The 26,039-nt window shown below is 42.6% G+C and overlaps 1 protein-coding gene across 3 annotated transcripts; it reads left to right on the forward strand.

Moving 5' to 3' along the window:
• The first annotated feature begins 1,702 nt into the window (after positions 1-1,702).
• CASP10 (caspase 10) lies at positions 1,703-24,976 on the forward strand. Of its 3 annotated transcripts, XM_059053427.2 has the most exons (9): positions 1,703-2,049; positions 3,651-3,744; positions 8,948-9,083; positions 11,402-11,511; positions 17,627-17,663; positions 19,615-19,691; positions 20,524-20,632; positions 21,493-21,985; positions 24,151-24,976. In XM_059053427.2, exons 1-9 carry the CDS (start codon positions 1,703-1,705, stop codon positions 24,302-24,304), a joined length of 1,557 nt encoding a protein of 518 aa, XP_058909410.1. In that variant the 3' UTR covers positions 24,305-24,976. The 3 variants fall into 3 exon arrangements, 2 of the variants coding, with proteins under 2 accessions (XP_058909410.1, XP_058909411.1); XR_010839171.1 differs by lacking the exon at positions 19,615-19,691; XM_059053428.2 differs by lacking the exon at positions 3,651-3,744 and having other exon boundaries at positions 1,775-2,049; positions 24,151-24,402.
• Positions 24,977-26,039: the final 1,063 nt, after the last annotated feature.

The raw sequence follows: 26,039 nt of genomic DNA on the forward strand, positions 1-26,039 counted from the left end.
AAACTTGCAAAATCTCACATTGTCAGCAATGGCACTGTTTCTGCCTGGATTTACTAGCCGTACCAGGTAAAAAGAAAGGTGAGAAAGCCCCAGGGTAGGCTCCAACACAGCCCTTTCCTGGTAGAAATATGCTAGCCCATAAATGGAGACAAAGTCTGGCAGACTTGCCAGAGCTAGAGATCAGAATTTTCAGGAAACTGCAAGACAAATGTACGATGTTAGAATAAGATGTCTCCAGGAATCCAGTGATACCGTTTCTAGTATCACAGAGCTACTGGAAGGTAAAACCCCATGGATGCTCACATTAAAAATGACATTTTTTTTCTTTTTCTAACTATAAAAGTAGTATATGTTCATTGCATAAAATTTGAGAAACTCAGACAGGAGCCCAGAATAAAATTTATAGTATCTGTAATTATACCACTTATATATAACCACTCTGTTATTTTTTTGTTGTTGGTATGTTCGCCTTCCCTTAGGAAGTAGTTTCTTGTTTCTAAATAGCTAAGTGTTGCATAGTGAATATATACCTCAAGTCCTTAAAGAATGAATAATTACATTGAAAAAATTTTATCGATTCATTGCTCCTCTGATTAGAATGAAATTTAGTGTGGAAATACATTTAGTGTGGAAATACTGACTTCGGTAATTTGTCACTTCCTACATTGATTTGAGCAAATGTTGTCTGAAACCACTCTTTCTGGGGTCTGGGATTATGACTTTTCTTTCTGTGAGATAAAGAAAGGCCTGCCCTGGTATGGTTAGCAATGTTACCTTGTTGTCCTTGGGTTGGTAGATACTTCAGAAATGTACCGCTCCGCCATTACTTTATTTCTAAAATGTAAAGGTGTTACTTCTGCCATTTGGTGGGAATGACTTAAGAGCTCCAGGCGGGAGAAATTGTGCTGTGTCATCTGCCTCTTGACTAGCTCCCAATGGGGACATTTTGATTTGGGGGAACTCGGGGTCAATTGAGTTTCAATAAAAGCTCTCTCCAGACCTCCTAAAAGGTTAACATTCCAGTGTTGGGGTCACGTTTTCTGGGCTATAGGTTTTTTTGTTTTTTGTTTGTTTGTTTTGTTTTGTTTTTTGCTGTATGCGGGCCTCTCACTGCTGTGGCCTCTCCCTTCGCGCAGCACAGGCTCCGGATGCGCAGGCTCAGCGGCCATGGCATGGGCCCAGCCGCTCCACGGCACGTGGGATCCTCCCGGACCAGGGCACGAACCCGCGTCTCCTGCATCGGCAGGCGGACTCTAAACCACTGCGCCACCAGGGAAGCCCTGGCCTATAGGTTTTTTTTTTTTTTTTTTTTTTTTTTTTTTTTTTTTTTTGCGGTATGCGGGCCTCTCACTGTTGTGGCCTCTCCCGTTGCGGAGCACAGGCTCCGGACGCACAGGCTCAGCGGCCATGGCTCACGGGCTTAGTTGCTCCGCGGCATGTGGGATCTTCCCGGACCAGGGCACGAACCCGTGTCTCCTGCATCGGCAGGCGGATTCTCAACCACTGCGCCACCAGGGAAGCCCTGGCCTATAGGTTTTTGAAGTGACCTCGCAGTGAATTTAATTTTTCAGCATTTCTAGAAAGGTCTAAGGCCTGGAACAGAGGAGGCTGGAACAGGGGGAGAGCCTGGGAGGTTGGGCTGCCGTGTTGTCCACACTCTCTAAGCTGTGGCCCCCAATTCCTTAACTCTTTCAGGCTGGCCATGACATCGCAAGGCCAAAGTTTGAATTCCACTTCAGATGATAACTGTCAAGTGAACTTTCGAGGGACGCTTCTGACTATTGATTCGTGCCTGGGGGATCAAGATGTGGAGCGCCTGAAGTTTCTCTGCCGAGACTCCATCGCCCCTAAGAACCTGGAGAAGTGCGGCTCAGCCTTGGATATCTTTGAATACCTGTTGGCAGAGCAATGGCTGAGCGAGGAAGACCCCTTCTTCCTGGCGGAGCTCCTCTACATCATCAAGCAGAATGTCCTCCTTCGGCACCTCCGCTACACCAAGGAGCATGTGGAGCGCTGGCTGCCTGTCCGCAGGAAGGTCTCTCTGTTCAGGTGATAGACATGGCAGGGCCACTGGGCTTTGAAAGGAGGCTGGGATTCATGATGAATTAAGTTTTAAGGTTTTTTTTTTTAACCCCCCCCCCCCCCCGCCTTGATCTACCTCCTTGGATGGTATGGTGATTCTAAAGCAGGAGATTTGTTAACTTCGGGTGCGAATGAGAAGGGAGGCTGGGAGGTCAGCAAAGTTTCAAAACCCAGCCCCGTGCCTGGGGGTGGCTTCCCTTTGTTTTGCTTCTCACTGAGGAAGGAGGCCCAGTGCCTGCGCAGCAGGCCAGCGGCTGCCTCTTTGCCAGCCTCCATGCTCTCTCAGCCTCCTGCCTTCGGTGAGTCACTGGTGTGTCAGCCTATACCTAGCCATTTGAGAAGGGACAAATGAATACTTGGACCCAAATGAGCAAAATAAAAAAAGAGATGTGTCTTTGGGTTAGGGAGGGACATCGTTTATACCATGTCCAGTTTGTCCAGTTTTGGGGTGAAACCCAGGCAGGTAAAATATAGGCATTTTGCCCAAAGAGGTAGAATAAAGGCATCAGACCTTAAGCAACGCTGTTTTAAACGGTCCACTAACATAGTATCTACATCAAACATCCTCACGAAGTGGTGCCTTCGTAATACTATTTCACGGCCTGGATGGTTAGACTCCTTCAGGCCTTAACACTTGAACTGGTTCCTACAACCAGAGCTGCCCTTGGGTCAGTGAGGGAATTCTGGAGATCATTCTTTCCACTCTGCTGGTTAGACAGCTGAGGAATGATCTCAGGTATGCAGAGCTGTTAACCTGTGAATGAAGTATTCAGTTTTCCTTTTCTCTCTCTTTTTTTTTTTTTTTTTTGGTTGTGCCGCACGGCATGTGGGATCTTAGTTCCCCAACCAGGGATTGAACCCCTGTCCAACCACTGGACCTCTAGGGAAGCCCCCATATTCAGTTTTTTTTGTTTTTGTTTTTGTTTTGCGGTACGCGGGCCTCTCACCGCTGGGGCCCCTCCCACAGCGGAGCACAGGCTCCGGACGCGCAGGCTCAGTGGCCATGGCTCACGGGCCTAGCTGCTCCGCGGCATGTGGGATCCTCCTGGACCGGGGCACGAACCCCGCGTCCCGAACCCTGCATCGGCAGGCGGACTCTCAACCACTGCGCCACCAGGGAAGACCTATTCAGTTATTCTAATTGTCGACTGTATGACTCTCCAGAAGGTGGGATAGTTTCCTTTCTTTTTAAACAGTGAACTTTATACTCACTGGCATTGGGTCCTCCCTGATGAGGGCCTATAAAGTAATCCTGATTTCTAGAATGGAGTCCGGAGGAGGGCAGGCATGCCGAAATTGTGTTTTACGCCTTCTTAGTGGGATTTGAAACAGCACTGGACTTGGAATCGGAAGGCCTGCTCCTACTGCTTACTGTGTTGCTGTCGTTTAACAGGTCACTTTGAAGCTCAAAGTTTTCGTTTTTAAATCTATAAAATGGGATTAATAATTGTCTACTCACAGGGCTGTGGGCATTCCAATGAGAGATAACGTATGATAAAAGCACTCAATTTCCTGCCCATCCTCTGCAAGTGCGGCGCATTAATTTGTCTCTTGGGTGTATGTCTTAGAAACCTGCTCTATGAACTATCAGAAGACATCAGCTCAGAGAACTTAAAGAGCATGATCTTCCTTCTGAGGGAGTCGATTCCAAAAGTCCCGATGGTGAGTGGGCCCTATAGGATGGGGTCTTTGTGAACATCGCCTTAATCAGTGTTTGGGAAGATGCTAGAAGGGGATTTCAGGAGGGCTCATTTTTTTGCAGGAGAGAGTATCAGGCAAGGGTTAACAACATTGACTTTTGATGGGCCTGGAGTCTAGTCCTAGACTAACTCCTGGATGTGGGGCAAGTGATTGAATGTTTCTGAGCCTCCATTTTCTAATGTGTCATATTATAGACAATTATACTACTTCCTTCCAGGACTGTTAAGAGGATTAGATGAAATAATATACATAAACTATTAGCTGGGGCCTGTATTTTGCACATAGTAACCATGCAGTAAATGACTGCTATTGGCATCCACTGTGTTTTATGATATAGAAATGTGCAGGGCACCACAAAGAAATGAGGAGGTGATAGCTAATGGCAGAAAGGGAATTAGCTGTTCCTCACCTCCATTAGTTGAGGTTTCTGAGGGAGCCATGTCCTTTTCAGTGGACGTTGCAGTGTCTCCCGTGTAGAGTTTTGTGAAAATCAAATGAGACAAATGTTTGAGGATGTGCTTTCTAAAGGGCTGTACAAGTGCTTGGAACTAATAGTAATGTTTTTGATATTAACATAATGCTGTTGGCTGATACTCTTGCTAGATTGGTCACAATTAAGGGCAGGAAAGTAGTTGCACATCTCTCTTCCAGGCCTCAAAACTTTATAGTTTTTCTTTTGATTCTCATAACAGCTTGTGACAAGCAAGTTAGTTAATTTGGGAAGGGGCCAATTTTCAAATTTTACCCTATAACATTAATTTTGTTATTCGACTGCTATCTTTATTAAGTTTTAAGTTATATAATGTTTGATAACACCAAAAAAGACATGTAACCTGTATGGAAGTTATAAGTGTAGAACTAAGTGAACAGCCATGGATCCCCCGTCCAACTTACAGATGAGCGCATCGCCAGGGCAGAGAGCTTACATGTGTAGCCCTCCCATACATATCACATTCTCCCCAGACTAACTGATATTATTGACAAATAAATTCTCTTTGAAAGAAAAATCACTGAGGAGTAGGAAGCGGTTTTACATGTGGTAGGTCTTATGAGGACCATGTTTAATAATTCATTAAACATGTTTCCTGGTGTCAGACCTGTAGGTTAATTAACCTGCAGGTTAATTCTCTGTTTTGGTTGCAATCTTAGAGTCCTTTTTTTCTCCTTTTCAGAGCCCTCAGGGATTTTAGTTTCTTGCATCTTTCCATTGGTTCTCTCTCCAGGCTCCTTTATCCTAAGGATTGGTTGTGGGATCCTTGGGAATGGGGACTGAGTCTTACTTATCATTATAGCCCCAAAACATTGCAGAATTACAAAATGGTGCTCCGAATGGAAGCATGAATGAATGGGATGATGCAATTCTCGAGTTTATGTTGGTGCAAAGTGGTTACTACTCAAATGACAGCATTTTGCTTTAAATGTAGAATTTCTCAACATCAGAAGAGATTCTTGTAGTTTGAAAAACCCTCCAGGATATTCGGATAAATTTATCTCCCAGCTTTGGGCATTCTCTCATAATTTTTCCAGTCTCTGGGTTTATAAGTAAAAAGAGACCACTTTCTTTTGTTACACCTATTGTCATGCACAGAAGTCCTTACTCCCCACAATGGAGGAGGATGAGAAGGGCATTTGATATGCTCAACACCGAGCCATGATTTCCCACTAAGAAAAGCTGGGGAATGTATTTCTTCCTCTGGGCCTTTCCACAGGTCCTAGACCTCTGCTTAAAGGCATCCGTGGCTTCAGAAACATTTTCATTGTTCAGGATCATTCCAAACATTTCTCCCTCCTGCTGAATTAGCTTTTAAATCATCAAAGGCCCATGCCCAAGTTGCCAGATGATTTTATGCTTTTCTCACTCCGAACAACAGTAGATAAGAAGTTACTGTGTTTAACTGTGGCATAAAACTGTGGAATTTCCTGGACAAATTCATGAAAACTGCACTACCTTCTTGGATCCCAAATGATCTCACTGTATTCTGAAGGAGATCCAACTATTCACGCGAGAATTGTGGCTGAGTTACACACCTGATAATCCAGGTTGATCTCTATTGGGTTTTGTGATCAGGCCAGCCTTCTCAAGTGCGTAAAGGACAAACTTTAAGCAACCCAGAGGTGTTTCCATTACCAGGGCTTAATGGGAATGCATTATTTGCAATTGCAATTGCAAAAGACTTTATCACATAAATAAATTCTTTACCAGCCAGTGAAGGAGGGTCTGAATACCTTTCAGCCAAAAAGGAAGAATTGTGAATTCACGTGGTCTCTCTGGATGGACAACAACGACCTTTGCAGGGTGTTCTAGGTTTCCTCTTCGATAGCTTTCACACAAACTTAGAGCAAACATAGCTGCCTTCACACATCCTGAGTGACCCAGACAACTGTCAGGATATCCGTTCTCAATGTAGCAATCAACATAGAACGTTAGATGTAAAGGAAACCACACCCAAACCTATCTTTTTAACAAAGATGCAGAGCAAGAGAGTTTCAGAATTTCTGCTAATATTTGCCAGGGTGGTGTTCTTAAACTAATGTGCAGACTCCTTTTATATTGTGGGTGTTCGTGTGTGTGTGTATGGAGGGTGTCATTTACTCAACATCTAATACACTTTGTGCAAAGTATAATGGATTTCCGTCATTGCTTCTGGAAACATGTTTTAGCCCCTTTTCTTCCTCCTGGTAGGATGCGGTCAAGGTAGGAGTTTCTGTTTTGAGCTTCAGTGGGAGCTCATTTGCACATAAACTGACTGTAGAACCTTGTTCGGGGATTCCCTGTGACCCCTTTGCCCAGCTGATCAGCTCTGGATGAATCTTCCTTTATCCCCTCCTCCCTCCTGCTTTATTTCCTGGGCAGGTTGTTGGTGTGCTGGCGCTGCAGGTGAGGACACACACATTTCTTTGCCTTTTTGGTTCTCCTATGTGTCTTCGGAATGTCTTGAAAATTTATAATCTCTTTTTTGATCAGATTAGTACAGAACTCAGTTAAGACTTTGTAACTCTGGCGTTTCCCTTGGTTGTTGGCATTTTGAGTACCTTGTTTGAAAAATGCACATTTTGTGCTCGCGCACGCACACACACACACACACACACACACACACACACACTCTCTTCCATTAACCCTTTTTCATCCTTCTGTTACTGCTCTATCTTCTTTCCCTTTACTGCCAGACTTCTTTTTTAAAAAATTTTATTTTTATTTTTGGCTGCGTTGGGTCTTCGTTGCTGCGCGGGCTTTCCCTGGTTGTGGTGAGCAGGGGCTACTCTTCATTGCACTGCGTGGGCTTCTCATTGCAGTGGCTTCTTTTGTTGTGGAGCACGGGCTCTAGGCGCGGGGGCTCAGTAGCTGTGGCTCGCGGGCTCTAGAGTACAGGCTCAGTAGTGTGGCGCACGGGCTTAGCTGCTCCGCAGCATGTGGGATCTTCCTGGACCAGGACTTGAACCCATGTGCCCTGCATTGGCAGGCGGATTCTTAACCACTGCGCCACCAGGGAAGTCCTACTGCCAGACTTCTTGAAAGAATAGTCCACACACACTCTCTCTCCACTGACGCGACTCTTAGTCACACTCCAACGCATTCCAAGATGGCTTCGGCCTCCTTCACTCCCACGAAACTATTCTTGCCGAAACTACCACGAGCCTGATCACAACCAGATTTTTAGTTTCTCATTTTCCCTATCTGATTTTCTTTGCTTGGAAGGCCCTTTTGCATGTCGGAAGTGAAGGCGTGGTGATCTTTCAAGATGCGATTCACGTATCACCTCCCATGTGCAGCTTGTGTTATACCTGCTCTGTGGAGCAGGTCAGTCGTGCAGAAACGAGGGGCATCACCATTTGAAGTCATCTTTGACTCTTCCTTCCTTTTTTCACCCACTCCAGTTGATCTCCCAACTCACCAAATTATACCTCAGAAACGTCGCTCAAATCCAGCCTCCTCTGCGTTTCCACCACTAGCTTTAGACCAGGCCGTGCTGATCTCTTCACCGGAGCATTTAATCTTCCTGCTGATATTTTCTCTCTAGCCCACTGCCTCCTCCAACCTATCCCCAAGACTTCTATTTAAAAACAAACCTGTTCATGTCACTGTCTCCTTAAAAATTCCTGCTGGAACCCCTTCATCCATGGGATACTTGCCCAAACCCCTCGGTGTTCCTTCATGGCCTGATACCAGCCTGCTGTTCCAGCTGTGGTCTATAGCTTTCACTCGGAGTTTGTACTCAGGTCTACACCTCAATATTCCTGACCATACAATCCCTTTTCAACTGGCCAGCATGTCTGGAGACTCCCTGGCCCCCTGTTCCCATCCTGCTGATGCTTATGTATGCAGTTAGCGAGTGTTTAGCTGTTCACTTTCTGATTAGTTATTTTTATTTATTTATTTTTTGGCCGCTCTGTGCAGCATGTGGGATCTTAGTTCGTCTACCAGGGATCGAACCCGTGCCCCCTGCAGTGGAAGCATGGGGGTCTTAACCACTGGACCTCCAGGGAAGTCCCTCTGATTAGTTATTCTTTTCCGTGGGCTCTAACACAATTTTATTTGTATATATATTTTCATAACCAGATTAATACACTGGTTGAGAAGTCCTTATCACTGAAAAGATTATGGTGCCTTCCACCTCATATGTAATTCAGTATTAAAATAATACTAGCCAATTTGCAATTTTTCCCAGGAGTGCTTAAGATATTTTTTTCTTTTAAAATACCAAATATAAAATTCTTTCAAAACATTTTCTTCTCTTTTCTTTGGTACCCCTGTTTTGCTGCTGCCCTAATCTATTATATCATTTACAGCTGTGAGTTAGAGGCAGTATTGTTCAACGGTTAATGAGACAGACTTTGGCATCAGGCTGCCAGGACTCAAATACCAGCTCTGCCACTTTATGGCTCTGTGACCTTGGACAAGTTACTGAACCTCCCTGTGCCTCAGTTATTTCATCTTTAAAATGGGGATATAATAGCATCTGCTCATCGTATTGTTTCTGAGTAGTTAGTGAGTGATGTGTGTTTGGTATCTGGTATTAATATAGATTGTATAGAGATTTACAATCTCTATAATGCCTCTGCCCCCCTACTATTGAAGTCTTCCTGCATGGACTCTCCACCTAATTTATTACTGCAATGGGTAGTAAGTAGGCAAGTAAATGTGACTCCATTGATTCTCTTGCAGACCTCTCTAAGTTTCCTGGCATATCTGGAGAAACAAGATAAAATAGATGAAGATAATCTGGCATTACTGGAGCGTCTCTGCAAAAAAACTGTACCTAATCTTATGAGGAAGATAGACCAATATAAAAGAGAGAAAGGTAACTAGCTTATGCTTGCTTGCTTGCTCGAATCAGACCATGGGACTTCTTAAACCAATTGGCCATGTATGATGTTTACTTATCACTCTGATAATATTCTTTTGAAATCTCCCCATTTGTTCATTCAACACATATTTATTGAATGCGTACTTTGTACTAGGCACAGTTTTAGAAGTTGGAGCTACAGCAAGGTATAGGGCAAAGCTTCTACCTTCTTGGAGCTTATATTCTAGTGAGGGAAAGTGGTTTTAGACAAATGTCTTCTGATTCTTACATGGAAGTGATTGTAAAAGAAATTGTTTTGAATGAAATAACATCAAAAAGAAGGAGGCAGGATGGCACAGGAATTAAGAGTGGGATCCATGGAGTCAGATAGCCAGCACTCCACTTATTAATGGTACAGTGGCCCTTTCCTCAGCTGTTCTGTGTCTCACTTTTCCCATCTTTAAAGTGGGACTAATCATAGTACCTACTTCATAATTTTTTTGAGGATTGAATGAGGTAATTCCTATAAAATGCATGTCTGGTACAGAGTAAGCATTCAATACACATTGCTAAGAATACGTTTGTTAGAGAGGAAAGTCATGAAAACTTTCATATTCTTTCTCTTGTTTTTAATCAGGCTTGTAAAGGTAATATTGCCGTGGTATTACGTAGAAGTAGCTACACAGGGCAGAAATCAAATTTGGCTGCCTTACCATGTGTCAATATGTTGAATATTTGTGGTTTATTGAGTCCATTTCTCCACTATTAAACAAAAGCTAAAAGTAAACACTCAGGATCATATTCATGAAGCTTGTATGCCACGCCCATATTTTAGTTCATAGACTCAACATAGTGTGCAAATTTATCTGGTTGAAAACAAAACTAGCTAAAAGGAAACTTCCCTCTGAGAACTCTATTAACACAAAATGAGTCGAGGAACAAAATGTACTGTTGTTAATTTGATAAAATCTCAAACAATAACCAAATCAATGGATAATTTAATGTATACTTTAAGTAAAAATTATGACGAATAAAAACAGCTCTTCTAACCATCAAGTCATCAAGTGAGAAAAAGAAACAGGGAGTTGATATTGAAAGTATATTTGAAATCCTCACTTGAACTCTGAATGCTGAGATTTTTTTTTTTTTCTGATCACATCATCGTTTTTCTGTAATGCAGTACTCCACACAGAGTAAACATAGGGCAGGTGGCCAGATTATTTTGATTATTTGGACTCTGGAGAAGGTTCTCTAGTTTCTATGCAGTAAATGTTTACATTTGCCTCAGTGAGTCTTGAGGACTGAGCTTTAGTATCAAAAGAATTCTTTTTTTTTTGATTTACAATATTGTATTAGTTTCAGGTGTACAACAGAGTGATTCAGTTACACACACACGCATTCTTTTCAGATTCTTTTCAATTATAGGTTATTACAAGATATTCAATATAGTTCCCTGTCAGAAGAATTCTAATTTTGATTTTTCTTTTCTATAATCTACATGCTGTATGATCAGTTTTTGAATGTTGAAAGAAAAAACTTGTTTTCCTTTACTAATACTCACAACAACATTCTAGAACACTTCTGACCTCAGGGGTGTGAGTTTTTCCACACCAAGCAATTCTCCAACTCTGCAGACACCAACTGGGTGTCTTTTTTTTTTTTTCCCCCCCAGTATGTGGGTCTCTCACTGTTGTGGCCTCTCACATAGCGGAGCACAGGCTCCGGATGCGCAGGCTCAGCGGCCATGGCTCACGGGCCCAGCCGCTCCGCGGCATGTGGGATCCTCCCGGACAGGGGCACGAACCCACGTCCCCTGCATGGGCAGGCGGACTCTCAACCACTGTGCCACCAGGGAATCAACCCCTAATCAACACTTTTAAATGGTTTTTCTTTTCCTTTCATTCTCTTCCTACCTTCTTTTGCTTCTTTCTTTTGTTTTCTTTTTGCTATTACAGTCTGAGTTCTGGTTTTATTTCTTGAGGTAATGCTTTTGTAACCTTTATTTGGCAGTTACCTGACACATTGAGCACCATAAGTTCTGAAATGGTATTTAGTAAAGTATATAGTAATTTTAAGGAACTAATTAAATTACAAAAATAATAGAAATAGGAAGGAACAAAATATCATAATACAAGGAATGAAAATATAATGATAAAAATAATTTATTTATAAATTCACATTTTTTCTGGGTATATACATGTAGGCCTCTTTAAGCAAATGCCACTACAAATATACAGGTCCCTGTAACATAATTTCTTATGATGATGGGTTATTTCGGATTGCCACTATTCAGAAGGTGATTTTTTTGTTTTTCTATCTGATTCTATTCCCAGCCTCCCAGGTAAGGGAACCTCCTGTAGCCAAGGAAACTGAGTCATTGCATCAAGGAGAGAAAGAACTATTTTCCCGGTCGGACACTGACCAATTCTTTAGAGCGTTGCCGGTAGGTTCATTGGTGTGTTGGTAAATGTGTAACTACCAGCTTCACTGCAAATGAGAGAGAGAGAGAGAGAGAGAGAGAGAGAGAGAATGATTTTTAGCATTTGGTATAAATGCTCCTGCCATGGCTAATTTCAGGTTACCAACTTGATATTAACTGTATTGCAGAATTTCTGAAAAATCTAATGATTGGCTCTCACTAGCTGGTTAGAGCTGACTCCAATACACCACTGGGTTGCTTTGAAATGGTTCTGTTCTTATCTGTGGGATTCGATCACGGCCGGCTTCATGGGCGTACAGCCTGTACAATCGCACAGGGCCCATACTTTTTGAATGCTCTGCTGTCATTGTTTTGAAATTCTTGATAATGTGTGAACAAGGGGCCTCACAGTTTTACTTTGCACTGGGTCCCAGAGGACAAGAGCTGGGTTCCTGTAGTACCCAGCAAAGGTAGGGTAGGTAGAGGGGGAAACATTGGGAGAATTTGCAATCCATTCTTCACAACATGATCATGGTCCTTGGAAGACACATGACATTCTTCCCTGGGATTTATGTTTATTCCCATCTTGCTTGGCAGTTCTATTTTGCTGACATCTGTCAGCATCAATGAAGTTAGGTTGTCCCTGGAATTTTTTGTTTTTGGTTTTGTTTTCTAATTGTGGTAAAATACACATAACGTAAAATTTACCATCTTAACCATACAAAAAATTTGTTTAAAGTTGTTGTAAAATACAAATAACATAAAATGTACCATGTTGGCCTTTTTGTTGTTGTTGGTGGTGGTGGTGTTGTACGCGGGCCTCTCACTGTTGTGGCCTCTCCTGTTGTGGAGCACAGGCTCTGGACGCACAGGCTCAGCAGCCACGGCTCACGGGCCCAGCCGCTCCGCGGCATGTGGGATCTTCCCGGACCAGGGCACGAACCCGTGTCCCCTGCATCGGCAGGCGGACTCTCAACCACTGTGCCACCAGGGAAGCCCTTCTTCATTTTTAAGGCTCAGTAATATTCCATTGTGTGTATATACCACATCTTGTTTATCCATTCATCCATGGATGGACATTTGAATGACTTCTATCTTTTGGCTATTGTGAATAATACTGCTTATGAACATGGATGTACAAATATCTCTTTGAGACTCTGCTTTCAGTTATTTTGGGGTATACCCAGAAGTAGAATTGCTGGATCATATATCATTCTATATTTCTTTTCTTTTTTCTTTTTTTGTTTTTTTGGCAGTGCCTCGGGACTTGAGGGATCTCAGTTCCCCGACCAGGGTTTGAACCTGGGCCTGGGCAGTGAAAGTGCCGAGTCCTAACCACTGGACTCTCAGGGAATTCCCTATATGCCATTTTTTGAGAAACCACCATACTGTTTTCCATAAAGGCTGCATCATTTTGCATTTTCACAAACAAGGCACAAGGGTTCTCCACACCCTTGCTAACACTTGTTATTTTCTTGGTTTTTGATAGTAGCCAACCTAATGGGTGTGAGGTGGTATTTCTTTGTAGTTTTGACTTGCATTTCCCTAATGATTAATGATGTTGATCTTTTCATGTGCTTGTTGGCTATTTGTATATCTTCTTTGGAGAAGTGTTTATTCAAGTCCTTTGCCCATTTTTTAATTGGGTTGTTTTGGAAGTTTTTTATTTTAATTTATTTTAATTTTTTTAAACATCTTTATTGGAGTATAATTGCTTTACAGTGTTGTGCTAGTTTCTGCTGTACAACAAAGTGAAACAGCTATATGTATACATATATCTCCATACACCCTCCCTCTTGCATCTCCCTCCCACCCTGGAAGTTTTATTTTTTAATTCTTAAAAAATTCTTTCATAGTTTCTTTACTATTTTCATGGTGTCATTTTTTATAGTTATAATTACTATTTTAAAATTTGGAAGTATGTTTAATCTTATAGAAAAGTTGAAAAAAATGTGAATAATACAAAATTTGTTTACCCAGATTCACCTACCTGTTGTGACGTTTGTCCCATTTGCTTTATCATTTGTGTGCTCTCTCTTTATCTATTTGTATACGCACACACATAAGTTTTTCTGAACTTTTTAAAAGTAACTTGCATACATCATGGCTCTTTACCCCTAAATACTTCAGTGCATATTTCATAGTAATAAGGATATTGTTTTACAGATTATAGTACAGTTAAATTAAATTATACAATAGTTTCACCAAGTTAATGGTCCATATTTCAATTTTATCTATTAACCCAATAATATCTTTTACAGGTTTTATAGCTTTCTTCCCTCCAGTACATAATTCAGTCTAGGATCATATATTGTATTTAGTTGTCATGTCTCTTTAGTCTCCTTAAATCTTTTCATTTCCACAACTTTCTTCCTCTTTTATGACATGGACACTTTTGAAGAATATAGTCACCACCACCACCACCTTTTATTAAAAAAATAGAATTTTCCTCTTTGTTTGTGTGCATGCATGCGTCCGTGTGTCCGTGTGTGTGTGTGTGTGTGTGTGTGTGTGTGTGTGTGTGTGTGTGTGTGAGTGGTGTTACCTCATGATTAGATTCAAGCTATATATTCTGGCCAGAATATTACATCAATGATACCATATCTTTCTCAGGGCATCCCATCTGCAGGCATGTGGTGTTCTTTGGCTCCCTATTCATGATTTAAATTTTGATTATTTGGTCCAGATGTTTTCTGATTTCTTCACTATATAGTTAATTTTATGAAGTTACTATTTTTTCCCTTGAAATGAATTAAAATGTCACCTTAGATTGAGCATCCATTGATGATTCTTGCATGATTAAAAAGCAATGATTTTCAACCTCCAGTATTCTCTCCACATTTATGTTACCACTCAGCATTTTACTGTAAGCAGGAGCCCTCTTTTCTCCCTCAAAAGTTGTTTTGCCTACTCAGCTTAATTCCGTCCCTCGCCCACATTTTTACCTGGTTTTTTGCTCAGAGACTGACTTGCAAGTGGAAAACACACACACGTGCGCACACACACACATGCGCGCGCGTGCACACACACACACACACAGAGGACTTTCCCCTTTGCCTCCTAGAACCTGAGTAGTTTCTAAGGCGTGTGGCTCAGCCTTAACCTCTGAAGTGCTCCTGTTTTGTTGCTGTTGGGTGATTCTGGTCATGGCCAGATGAAGATGGAGAATAGCTGTGGTGGTGCTGGGAGTGCAGGAGGCTTTGGAGGGCAGCGCCTCACGTTACACATATGCTCATAGACTCTCAGGGTTGGAAGGTGTCTTAAAAGTTATCTAGGCCACCAGTCTCTCTCCATGAAGTGACAGATAAACTAAAACTTGGTAAATTATCTCATATTTCATATGTACCTGAAAGGTTTTCTTATGTAAAAGAGTACTGCCAACAAATGCATTTAATGAGAAGAAACTATTGACAAAAAAAAAAAAAAATCAATAAACAGTCTATAACAGGAATAGAAAAGGGTTTTATTTGATCCAAACTAAGGACTATAGCCTGGAAGACAGTTTCTCAGATAACTCTGAGGAACTGTTCCAGAGAAGCATGGTTTTCAGCAGTTTTATGTCTTGTCAGAGCAAACAACATCAAAAAAAGTCAGGGAAACCTTCCTTCAAGGTTTCAAAAACAAAAACAAAAACAGATCAGCATGCACACAGCAAGTCGGTATGGCCTTGGCACCTAAGTCGGTATGGTCTTACCATCAAAGGAGGACCAGCATTGGTGCCCCAGGAAGGGAGGCATTTAATCTTTATAACTATGGACATTGTGTACTTCTGGTCAGTGCACCCTTTTCTTTAATAATTAAAGCAGATGTACAGTGTATGCTTGATAGGCTACAAACAGGCTGTTTTAGTTAGCATAAAATTCAAATTAACTCGTGTAAGCCAGGATGACTTCCCTGTTCCTCAATATGTGAAAATTTCTTTTATCAAAACTGTATTTCACTCCAATAAAGATGTTAAAAAAAAAAAAGATTCACCCTCTTAGCAAGAGTCAAGTATACAATACACTGTTAACTACAGTCACCATGTTGTACATTAGATCCCCAGAACTTATTCATCCCGTATAGCTAAGCTTTGTACGCTTTGACCAATATCTCCCCACTTTTTCACCTGCACCCCTCCACCCCACCAAACCTCTGACAACCCCATTCTACCCTGTGAGTTCAACTAGTTTAGATTCCACATGTAAGTGAGATCATACATTGTTTTCTTTCTGTGTCTGGATTATTTCACTTGGCCTAACATCCGCCAGGTTCATCCACGTTTTTGCAAATGGCAGGATTTCCTTCTTTCTTGGGGCTGAATGATATTCCTTTGCGCAAATATAACTCCATTTTTTTGTCCATTCATCTGTCGATGGACAGCTAGGTTGTAAAACAAAACAAAATAAAAAGAAACTGTATTTCAAGCAGCCAGCATCCTCTAATTTGTTTAAAAACGCAATCAATATTTCTTAGTGTGTCCTAGCCTTTTCTTAAAGACATGCATGCCCTCTAACGAGGAGACGTAACAACAGCTGCTTTTTTTTTTTTTGTGGTACATGGGCCTCTCACTGTTGTGGCCTCTCCCGTTGCGGAGCACAGGCCCCGGACGCGCAGGCTCAGTGGCCATGGCTCACGGGCCCAGCCGCTCCGCGGCATGTGGGATCTTCCCGGACCGGGGCACGAACCCGTGTCCCCTGCATCGGCAGGCGGACTCTCAACCACTGTGCCACCAGGGAAGCCCAACAGCTGCTTTTTAAGGCCTTACCGGACCCCTCTGGAAAACACTGGAAAGAAGACCAAGTGTGGCCAGGCAATGGGTCATTCATTCATTCCTCTCTGACACAGCTACTTGGGAGGTGTCAACAGGGGATGCAACATTCTCAGACAAAGAGAGCCAGACAGATCCTAAAGCTTATTCCGAGTCCTTTTTCTGGCTGATTTTATCAGCACAAGGGAAGAGACAAACCAAAGAAACCTGGGGCCTGGAGATGGGGGGCTGAGCCCACTGCTGTATCTGTGATGCCCTTAATCCCAGTAAATTCACTCAGCTGCTTTCAAAACCAACTGTGCAAACCCAGAAAACAGCCTTCCTGGCCCTCGGATGCTGTTGAGGAGGAGTCTAGAGTGCAGAAGAAAGGGAAATGTGTCTTGCAAAAAGAAAGGCAGGAAGTCTTCTGGAAAGTGAAACTAAACTTCTTTGCCTTTGTTCCCTCAGAGCGGGGGAACAGCGGACCTTCAGAGATTAAGGCTGAGCCACACCCCTTAGAAACGACTTCCATTTCTCACAGGCAGCTTGGGAGTGAGGCAGTGCAAGCGCAGCTCCGGTCTGGGTCGAAGAGAAAATCACCCTCCTGCAGCCAGAAGCCTGGTGGGCTCCACCAGGGAGGCGCCCCCCAGTGACTTGAGGGTGACTTGCCTGTCACATCAAACAGATGTCCTGGTATTTCCCACCCCACAGCCAGTGGCAGAGTCAGTCAGTCCTTCCCCAAAATAGCGTGGTCATGTCCCCTTTGGGGCTTTCAGCTGCAGGCTAAGGGCTGGGGGTGGTGGGAGTGGAGTGGATGGGGAGTGGACGCAGAAAACACAAAGGCCCTAAACTGTGCTTCAGTTTTGTATTTAATTTTATAAAACTAAAAGGAAAAACTATTGAGTACACTCAGAGAAGTCTGCATTGCATTCCTGCCCTGCTTCTCCTCCCCCCATAGATGACCATTTTTATCAGTTTTTTTATTTATCCTATTGAAAAAAACCCACTCATATCTCTCCTTTATTATAAAAGAGGGAGCACACTAAAATACCAGTCTTCACATTACTTCTTTCATGTCACTGTATCTCCTGGGGAGATGGTCTTCTGCCTTCTACCAGTGTGATGAACCGTAGTTCTTTCGACCACTCCCAGTTGGTCAACATTAGGGTTATTTCCAGTCTTCACTTATTCCAAATAATGCTGCAATGAATAAATACTTTTGCTGCTGTGTCTTTGTGAACCTTCCTGTTTGGAAGGAAGAAGTTGATTCTTTTCTTGTTACCTGCTAGTGACTTTTCCTATGGTTGGGGATCAGGTATTTTTTCTTCTCTGAATCAAGCCTAGATTTTCAGCCCTTACCCTAACTGTGTGAATTTCCTGCAATTCATGAATTTCCTCTTGCCTCAACAGGAGGTGTCCTGGCAAGATGAACATGCACAGAGTAATGGTAGGTGTTTCTAATACACTTTTTTTTTTTTTAACCACGCTGAGCGGCTTGCAGGATCTTCAGGGATTGAATCTGGGTTCCCCCGCAGTGAAAGTGCCGAGTCCTAACCACTGGACGGCCAGGGAATTCCCTCTAATACACTCTTTATAACTTGGATCAGTACACCAGTAATAGATACATTTGATACATACCAAGCAATTGGGGTGACTTGGGAGAAGGCTTACACATTAGTGGAGAATTCAGTTCTTATTCTAATTCAGGGCAAGCCACTGAATGCGTGGATTATACCAGGCTTTTCCGTGGGGGTGGATGGTGAGGGCTGGGTGGTTTCTACTTGGAAAGCCTAGCCTACCAGCATCTGGGGAATGCAGAGCTGGTCTCCCTCCACCCTTCAGAATGAGGTCACCCTCTGGGGAGGGTGAAGCCCTTGGCGGGCAGAAGCCCTCACGCCAGCAGCACCTTCATCAGGAGCAGAATGTTGACTCTGTAGAGGCTTCAGAGGGAGGGACTTGGCAACAGTGTGTTTTTTGTTTTTTTGTGTTTTTTTTTTTGTGGTACGTGGGCCTCTCACTGTTGTGGCCTCTCCCATTGCGGAGCACAGGCTCCGGACGCGCAGGCTCAGCGGCCATGGCTCACGGGCCCAGCCGCTCTGCGGCACGTGGGATCTTCCCGGGCCGAGGCACGAACCCGCGTCCCCTGCATCGGCAGGCGGACTCTCAACCACTGCGCCACCAGGGAAGCCCCAACAGTGTGTTTAATGCTCTGAATCCTTGCCCAGAAACCATGACCTTGAAAAACCACTGGGTTAAACTGCTTGCAAACAATCAGGGTTCTGGTGTTCTCTCTGTGATGTGTCCATTCCTCATTTCTTTTTTTCCTGGAAATTTAAACTGCAGAGTCCAATACACCCCACTTTCCTAGGGACTTTTGTCTTTCTGCCTATCTGGGAGGCTGCATGATATGATGTGGATGAGAATTATTGTTCCTGAGCTCTTGTCATGTGCCAGCCACTGTTCTAAGAGCTTCCTAGGACTTATCTCCTTTAATAATCCAGTCACCTGGAGATAGGTACCACTGTTATTCCCATGTAATGATGAGGAAACTGAGACCCAAGAGGTCTGGTGCTTTGCTGAAGGTCATGCAGCTAGAATGGAGTGCATCTGGGATTTGAAACTGGCAGTCTGACTCCAGAGCACACCCTCTGAGGACCTGGCTCTAACCCCTTGCAGCTACAAGAGCTCAGGCAGTGGTTTCACTTCTGAAAAACAAGCACGTTTCCTTCAGTGCTGCAGTTCTGCCGTTTCAAAGTTGAGACCTGTCTTCGCTGGAGAGTTACCTTCTCCCACGTTGAGGGGGAATTTACAGGTGCACGGGAGGACTGCAGCGGGGGTCCCATTTGGTAGGTTCTCTGGTCTGGAGGATCCTGGACTTGCTCAGCCTGAGCTGAGTGCCCGGGACTGACCCTTAACCTTGGTTAATAGCTAACTCAGGCCTCACAGACGAGGGCAGAGCTTCCGGATTCTGCTGAAAACTTGCCAGGCATGTGTGGGAGAAGAAAAGCTTCAAGTCACATTTTCCCTTTACTGTCATCTGACAACTCATCTTTGGCTTCCTCTCTCTACGAAGGATTCTTATCCGGAGGAACCAGGGAGTGCACTTCAAAGCAGTACAGTCCGCAGCCAATGCCAAAGCCATGACAAAATTGATCCCAGGGCTGTGGTGATTTTTGCTCTGCCCAAATTAGGTCGCTGGGCCTTTCCTCCCCCCACCCCCCACCTCTTTCTTTTTGGTGTCTGCCCAGCCTCTCTCTATCCAGTGACAGATAAATGTTGACTCAACCCAACCAAACTTTTAACCAGAAACACTTGAGCTGATTCCAACCCATCCTCTGTAAGGAAATCTAAGTGTTTGGGGAAAGATATGTGAAGAGTCTGAGTACTTGTCTTTCTAGGTGGCAGAGCAACCCCGGGCTCCCTGGAGATGTTGGGAGCATCTGTTGACACTCTAACTTCTGAAACCAGCACAAAGGTTTGCACTGTTCCCTCTGGTCTTCTCCAACTAGAGTCCAGCCCTTAAGGACTCTGTGGGCTCAGATTTTTGTTTCTATCTTGGTTCTTCTTCCTGTCTCTGTGTGATTGTCTCTGTTCTTTTCACCTTTTTCTGTAGTAATCAGAAGTGTGTTGACCTTTGGCTGTGGAGGTGATGTTATTGCCCTTTCAGTCATGCATATCCTTTGAAATATGCAGAGAGGGGAATTTCTTTTTCATTGACTGAAGCCACTTCTTTTCTGCTTGGATCAAAGCTGTACCATGTTTTCAGGAGATCTTTGTAGCCACAGAGAGGCCCTGCTGAAGCCAACTCAGCTAATTTGTAATCAAATGCTATTTACAATAATCTTCAAAAACAATTGCACATATTTTAAAATTCACACTGTGGTCTCTACAGAAGAGATTTCTCTGTTTTTGGAGGAATCAGATCACTCCAGAATCCTACCATTTTAAAAAACAAGTTACCATTTGATATTTTTGTTGTCTTGTTAGATCCTTACCTATGCTTTCTTCACTTTGCTAATCCAACAAGAAAGATGCTTTTGCATAAACCCTGGGTTTGCCAAAGTTTAAAATACATATTTTATTATTTAACACTGCGAATTCACATTCTGCAGTCAAAACAGGTGAAGTTTGAATTTTAATGAGGACCTGGCATTCTACCTTGGAATTAATCTTTAATTCCAGATCAGGACCAGGGTCTTGAGAACTCTCTGCCTTTGGTACTGATAAATGGAGTGGTTGGTTAGAAACATTAAACCCTTAAAATGAGGATTCCCTAATAAGTGGTTCCTATCTCTTTGTCTTCCAAGGAGACAGCTGTGTACAGGATGGATCGGAAACACAGAGGGCATTGTGTTGTTGTCAATAACCACAGTTTTACCTCACTGTCAGAAAGACCAGGGACCAATAAAGATGCTGGTAAGAAAGTCTGGAAGTGCATGAAATGCAAGTTAGAAATCTTAAAATCACTTTTTATTTTCACATTTTCTTTCTGTAGGTTTTATCTTCCATGTAAATATAAGGATGATATCAGAAATGTTTCTAAGCTTCTTGTATATTCCTGGTGTCTTAGTCCATCCGATGGCGTCTGATACCATTAGATGTCTTTTAAACAGCAAACATTTATTTCTCACAGTTCTGGAGACTGGGACGTCCAAAATCAAGGCTCTGGCGTTTCTGTATCTGATGAGAGCCCACTTCCCAGATGGCCGTCTTCTCTCTGTAACCTTACTCAGCGGCCAGGGCAAGATTGCTCTTTGGGGTCTTCTTAATGGGCTCCACCCTGATGACCTAAGCACCTCTCATAGGCTCCACTTCCTAATACCCTCACCTTGGGGGTTGAGGGGGAACACAGACTTTCAGACCATAGCTCCTGGGGTCACCGACCTGCTTAAAGAGTGACCAGGGTCCCTGACCATTTACGACTCTGGTTGGGAGAGAGCACCTGAGTCAGATGAGACAACCTGGGTTCCAGCTGTGCCTCCATCACTAACCAGGTTTGTGATCGTGTGGGAGATTCATGAGGCCTCAGCTTCCTCATCTGTGAAATGGGATAAAATTCTGGCCTCTGCTGACTCACAGGATCATTGTGATAGCACTGTGGCTACTATAAAAAGGCAGGTTAATTGTAAAATTTCATTGTTATGAAAGTAGAAAAAACATCCAAAGCTTCAGCCTATTTGCTATGCAGATTTTTATAACTACTAGCATTGTTTCACCCTTCGTTTTGTTTTCTTTCCCTCCATTTCACGATTTCCCCTTTCTCTCCTTTTTCACAGAGTGCCTGAAGCGTGTGTTTCAGTGGCTTGGGTTCAGCGTGCACACTTATGTCAATGTGACTAAAGGCCGCCTAGAGGAGGTTCTGAAGTATTTTCAGACTCATCCAGGCCACGCTGATGGAGACTGCTTTGTGTTCTGTGTTCTGACCCATGGGAAATCTGGAGCTATCTACTCTTCTGATGGGGACCTCATTCCCATCCGGCAGATCATGTCTCACTTCACAGCTCAGCACTGTCCTGCTCTGGCTCACAAACCCAAACTCTTTTTCATCCAGGCCTGTCAAGGTGAAGAAATACAACCTTCCGTATCCATTGAAGCAGATGCAGTAAATCCTGAGCACGTGCCCCCTTCCCTTCATGACAGTGTTCCTGTTGAGGCGGATTTCCTTCTTGGCCTGGCCACTGTCCCCGGCTACATGTCCTTTCGGCACGTGGAGGAAGGTAGCTGGTATATCCAGTCTCTGTATAATCATCTGAAGGACTTGGTCCCAAGGTGAGAGTTTTGAGTTGTTCCATTCACCTACCTGTTCATTCATCTGTCCACCTACCTGTTCATGCATCCATCCACCCAGCCAACACCTGTATTGAGCACTGGCACGTAACTGGAAAAGAAGATACAGAATTAAAAAAAAGACACAGTCCCTGTCCTCAGGTTGCTCACAATCTGGAAAGACAGACAAGTATATGGGGAAGATGATTCCCTGTGGTAAATATACATTGTAAAGCATAGGTGTTATGGGAACATATAGAACTGGCACCTCACCCAGATTTGGAGGATCAGGGGAAGCTTCTAGAGATGCCAAATAGATGTTAGGTGAATAATCAGGGTGAAAGACACTCTGGGGAGAGGGAACAGCATCAGCAGGGAGGCCTTTTATTTGTTCCTTCATTTATTTATTATCAATCACTTATATTTACTGAATGCCCGTGTGCTGCCTTTGGCATTATAATACCCTTGGTTTCCTGTCACTCTGCTCTGACAACTTTCCTTCTGTCTCTGTCACATGCTCTTTACCTGGTACAATGGAAATGGGCATGCCCCAGCCCCTCTTCTTTGCTTTCTCTCTACAGCCCCTTTTGGCAGCTTTAGCTATACCTGGAGGCCACTGGCAACTCCATGAAAACATCTCCCAAACTGCCATCTCTGAGTGTCTGAAAGGCAGAGATGTTTCATTTAACCTTATATCCTTAGCACCTGACACAGTACCTGATACATTGTTGAGGTTGATAAGTATTTGCTGGACCAATGAATGCCGGGTTGAGTCAACCTCATTCTTCGGGTCAGTCCTATGCATTTCTCACAGCCTGCCAGACATCCCACCTCTCTGTTGCCTTTGGACCTCACATTCAATATGCACAGTCCTGAATTCATCTTCTTAGCCCTCTCCAGGGGCTCCTATTCCTGAATTCCCGTTTCTAGGAATGGTTCCAACTCTGGGAATTCAGGATTGGGAACCAGAATGGGAGCCTTGAGTCGCCTTAGCGTTTCCTTCTTCTTTACCAACCTCTCCATCAAAGACCAATTCCTATGGCGTCAGGGAAAATGCACTATTTATCAAGGGCCTGCTGTGTGCCTACTGTACTGGGTACTGAGCTGGGGGCTCGGGGTATCATTGTGAACAAGAGAGACAAAATCTCTTCTCCATGGGACTTACCGCTCAGTGACAGGAAGACAGATAATTAAAATGTAAGTAAATGAATATTTGAATGAGATAATTTGGGGAAGTAATACCTGCTATGAAAAGCAAAACAGGATAATGATATAGAGTGTGGAGCAGGGAGCTACTTGAGAAGGCTTCCTGGTAGAGGCGAAATTTTAAGTAAGACTGAATGATGAGTCAGCCACAGGGAGATATGGGGACAGAGAGAACAGCTAGTGTGATGCAGGATGCAGGTGCTGAGAACCAGTCATGAAGGCATGATTCAAACTTGAGTTCTGTCTCCAGAGCCTATGCTTTGCTTCCAGTGATATGTATTGCCCACCCCCAGAACATTCTGGTAAATGCCCACAAGCCCTGGATCAAATGCTGCCTCCTCTATGGAGTCTTCTCTTCTTCTCCCAGCCAGAGGCACTGTCTTCTCCTCAGAATTTGCAGGGGAACTTTGACCTACTTTTCATGCGGTGTTGATCACATTCTGCTGTGTATTATGGAGTTTGTCTCTATGCTTTCCTTGGTACATGTTTCATGTCTGTATTCTAAGTGTTTAAGTTCAGGAATTGTGTCATGTTTGCCCTTTATCCCTCCCAAAACCTAGAATAGAGAGGGTATTATTAATAGTAGGCTCTCTCTCTCTCTATTTCTATCACCTCCTGTTCTGTCTATCTATCTACCTACCTACCTACCTACCAGCTTGAAGGAAGAACACAGAAAAATAATTATATGCAAAATGCCTTTGTGGACTAAGTGCATTACAATGCAAGGTGTGATTATTATTATGATGTTCTTAAATAGTGATTGTAGAATTGAAAAATTTTATATAATTTAGCATTTCTTTTTTAATTTCAGAAAATATGTTTCTTTATATATGGCAAAATTCCAGTTAGAATCTTGGCATGCTAGACTGGGAAGAAGCCACATATTTTAAAATCTGTTTTCTAAGACATGGTATGTGATTTCTATCTTCTGGTTGAAAATATATTTTCTTTTCTGCCTGCAGACAGGTAGATATCTTATCCATTCTCACTGTTGTCAACGATGATGTGAGTCGACAAGTGGACAAACGTGGAACGAAGAAACAGATGCCTCAGCCTGCTTTCACACTACGTAAAAAAGTAGTATTCCCTGTGCCACAGGAAGAACTTGTACTATAGTAGAAAGTTTTGATCGATGCTTAAACTTGAAAGGACCCATATATGTTCTATATCAGAACATATAGGTTGCTCTGATCTTTTTTTTCTTTGAAAGGGCAAACAAGACATTTTTAAACTTTTTATTTTATATTAGAGTATAGTTGATTAACAATGTGTTGGTTTCAGTTATACAGCAAAGTGATCCAGTTATACATATACATGTATCTATTCTTTTTCAAATTCTTTTCCCATTTAGGTGGTTACAAATGTTGAGCAGAGTTCTCTGTGCTACACAGTAGGTCCCTGTTGGTTATCCATTTTAAATATAGCAGTCTTTACATGTCCATCCCAAACTCCCTAACTATCTCTCCCCCAACCCTTCCCTGCTGGTAACCATAAGTTCATTCTCTAAGTCTGTGAGTCTGTTTCTGTTTTGTAAATAAGTTTATTTGTGTCATTTCTTTTTGGATTCTGCATATAAGTGATATCATACAATATTTTTCTTTCTCTGTCTGACTTACTTCACTCAGTATGACAATTTCTAAGTCCATCCCTGTTGCTGCAAATGGCGTTATTGCATTCTTTTTAATGGCTGAGTAATATTCTTGTATATACATACCACATCTTTATCCATTCCTCTGACAGTGGACATTTAGGTTGCTTCCATGTCTTGGCTATTGTAAACAGTGCTGCAATGAACATTGGGGTATATGTATCTTTCTTTTTTTACTGTGACTATTCCATCCTGTTTATGATTTAATTAGCCCCCTATAGGGATTGCAAATTTCATAAGGGCAGAAATCAGATCTTATTTATCCTTTGTTTCCTATATTCCAACCTAAGGCAGTGCTTTGCACAAAGGGATGAGCCAGAATTAACATAAACCACAAACACATCCATTCATGAAAATTGGGGAAACAGCTCTTATTTATTCCTAGTTCTGAGTTCTGACACCGGATGCTTTGCTGTACTTAAAATGGGCTAGTTCTCATTCAGCTTCCCTATCAGCCACACCACCATCCAACATGTACTAAGCTCTGCCATGTATCAGGCAGTTAGAAGACCTTGGATGCAGGAAATGTCCCTGCCCTCTAGGAAATTATAATCTGACTGGGGAGAGAAGAAAGGTATATATATATATATATATATATATATATATATATATATATATATATGATATATATGATATATATTTAAGATATATATATCATATATATAATAAAGATATATATATAATATATAAACCTTTATATATATATAAAGGTATATATATATAAAATATGTATATATACATATTTTGGGGGTGGGTGGGGCAAAAGTGAAATAACAAAGTAATCAAAAAAGAATGGGTAAATTTAAAAAATGGTCTTAGGACAACTGGCTCCCCTCCGGCAAGGAAACAAAATTAAATGCCTACCTCAGACCATGCACACAAACACAAAAATTCCAAGGATACATATGTTAAAACAAAAGTATAAAGGTATTAAAAGAAATATAGGAAATAAAAAATCAGAGAAAGTTTCACTAAGCAAGACATAAAAGCCAGAAATCATAAACGAAAAGATTGACACATTTGACTTCATAAAAATATAAAACTTCTTATAATCAAAGACACAAAGACCACATTAAAATATGGGCAATGGAAGGAGCTTCAAGACGGCGGAAGAGTGAGACACGGAGATCACCTTCCTCCCCACAGATACATCAGAAATACATCTACACATGGAACTGCTCCTACAGAACACCTACTGAACGC

The sequence above is a fragment of the Kogia breviceps genome, chromosome 2, assembly GCF_026419965.1.
Source record: "Kogia breviceps isolate mKogBre1 chromosome 2, mKogBre1 haplotype 1, whole genome shotgun sequence".
NCBI lineage: Eukaryota > Metazoa > Chordata > Mammalia > Artiodactyla > Physeteridae > Kogia > Kogia breviceps.

Coding starts and splice junctions, on each gene's coding strand:
- CASP10 (XM_059053427.2), top strand. CDS start 1,703: ATGACATCGCAAGGCCAAAGTTTGAATTCCACTTCAGATGATAACTGT. Junction 2,050..3,650: donor AGGAAGGTCTCTCTGTTCAG/GTGATAGACATG, acceptor TGTATGTCTTAG/AAACCTGCTCTATGAACTAT. Junction 20,633..21,492: donor AGGGACCAATAAAGATGCTG/GTAAGAAAGTCT, acceptor CCTTTTTCACAG/AGTGCCTGAAGCGTGTGTTT.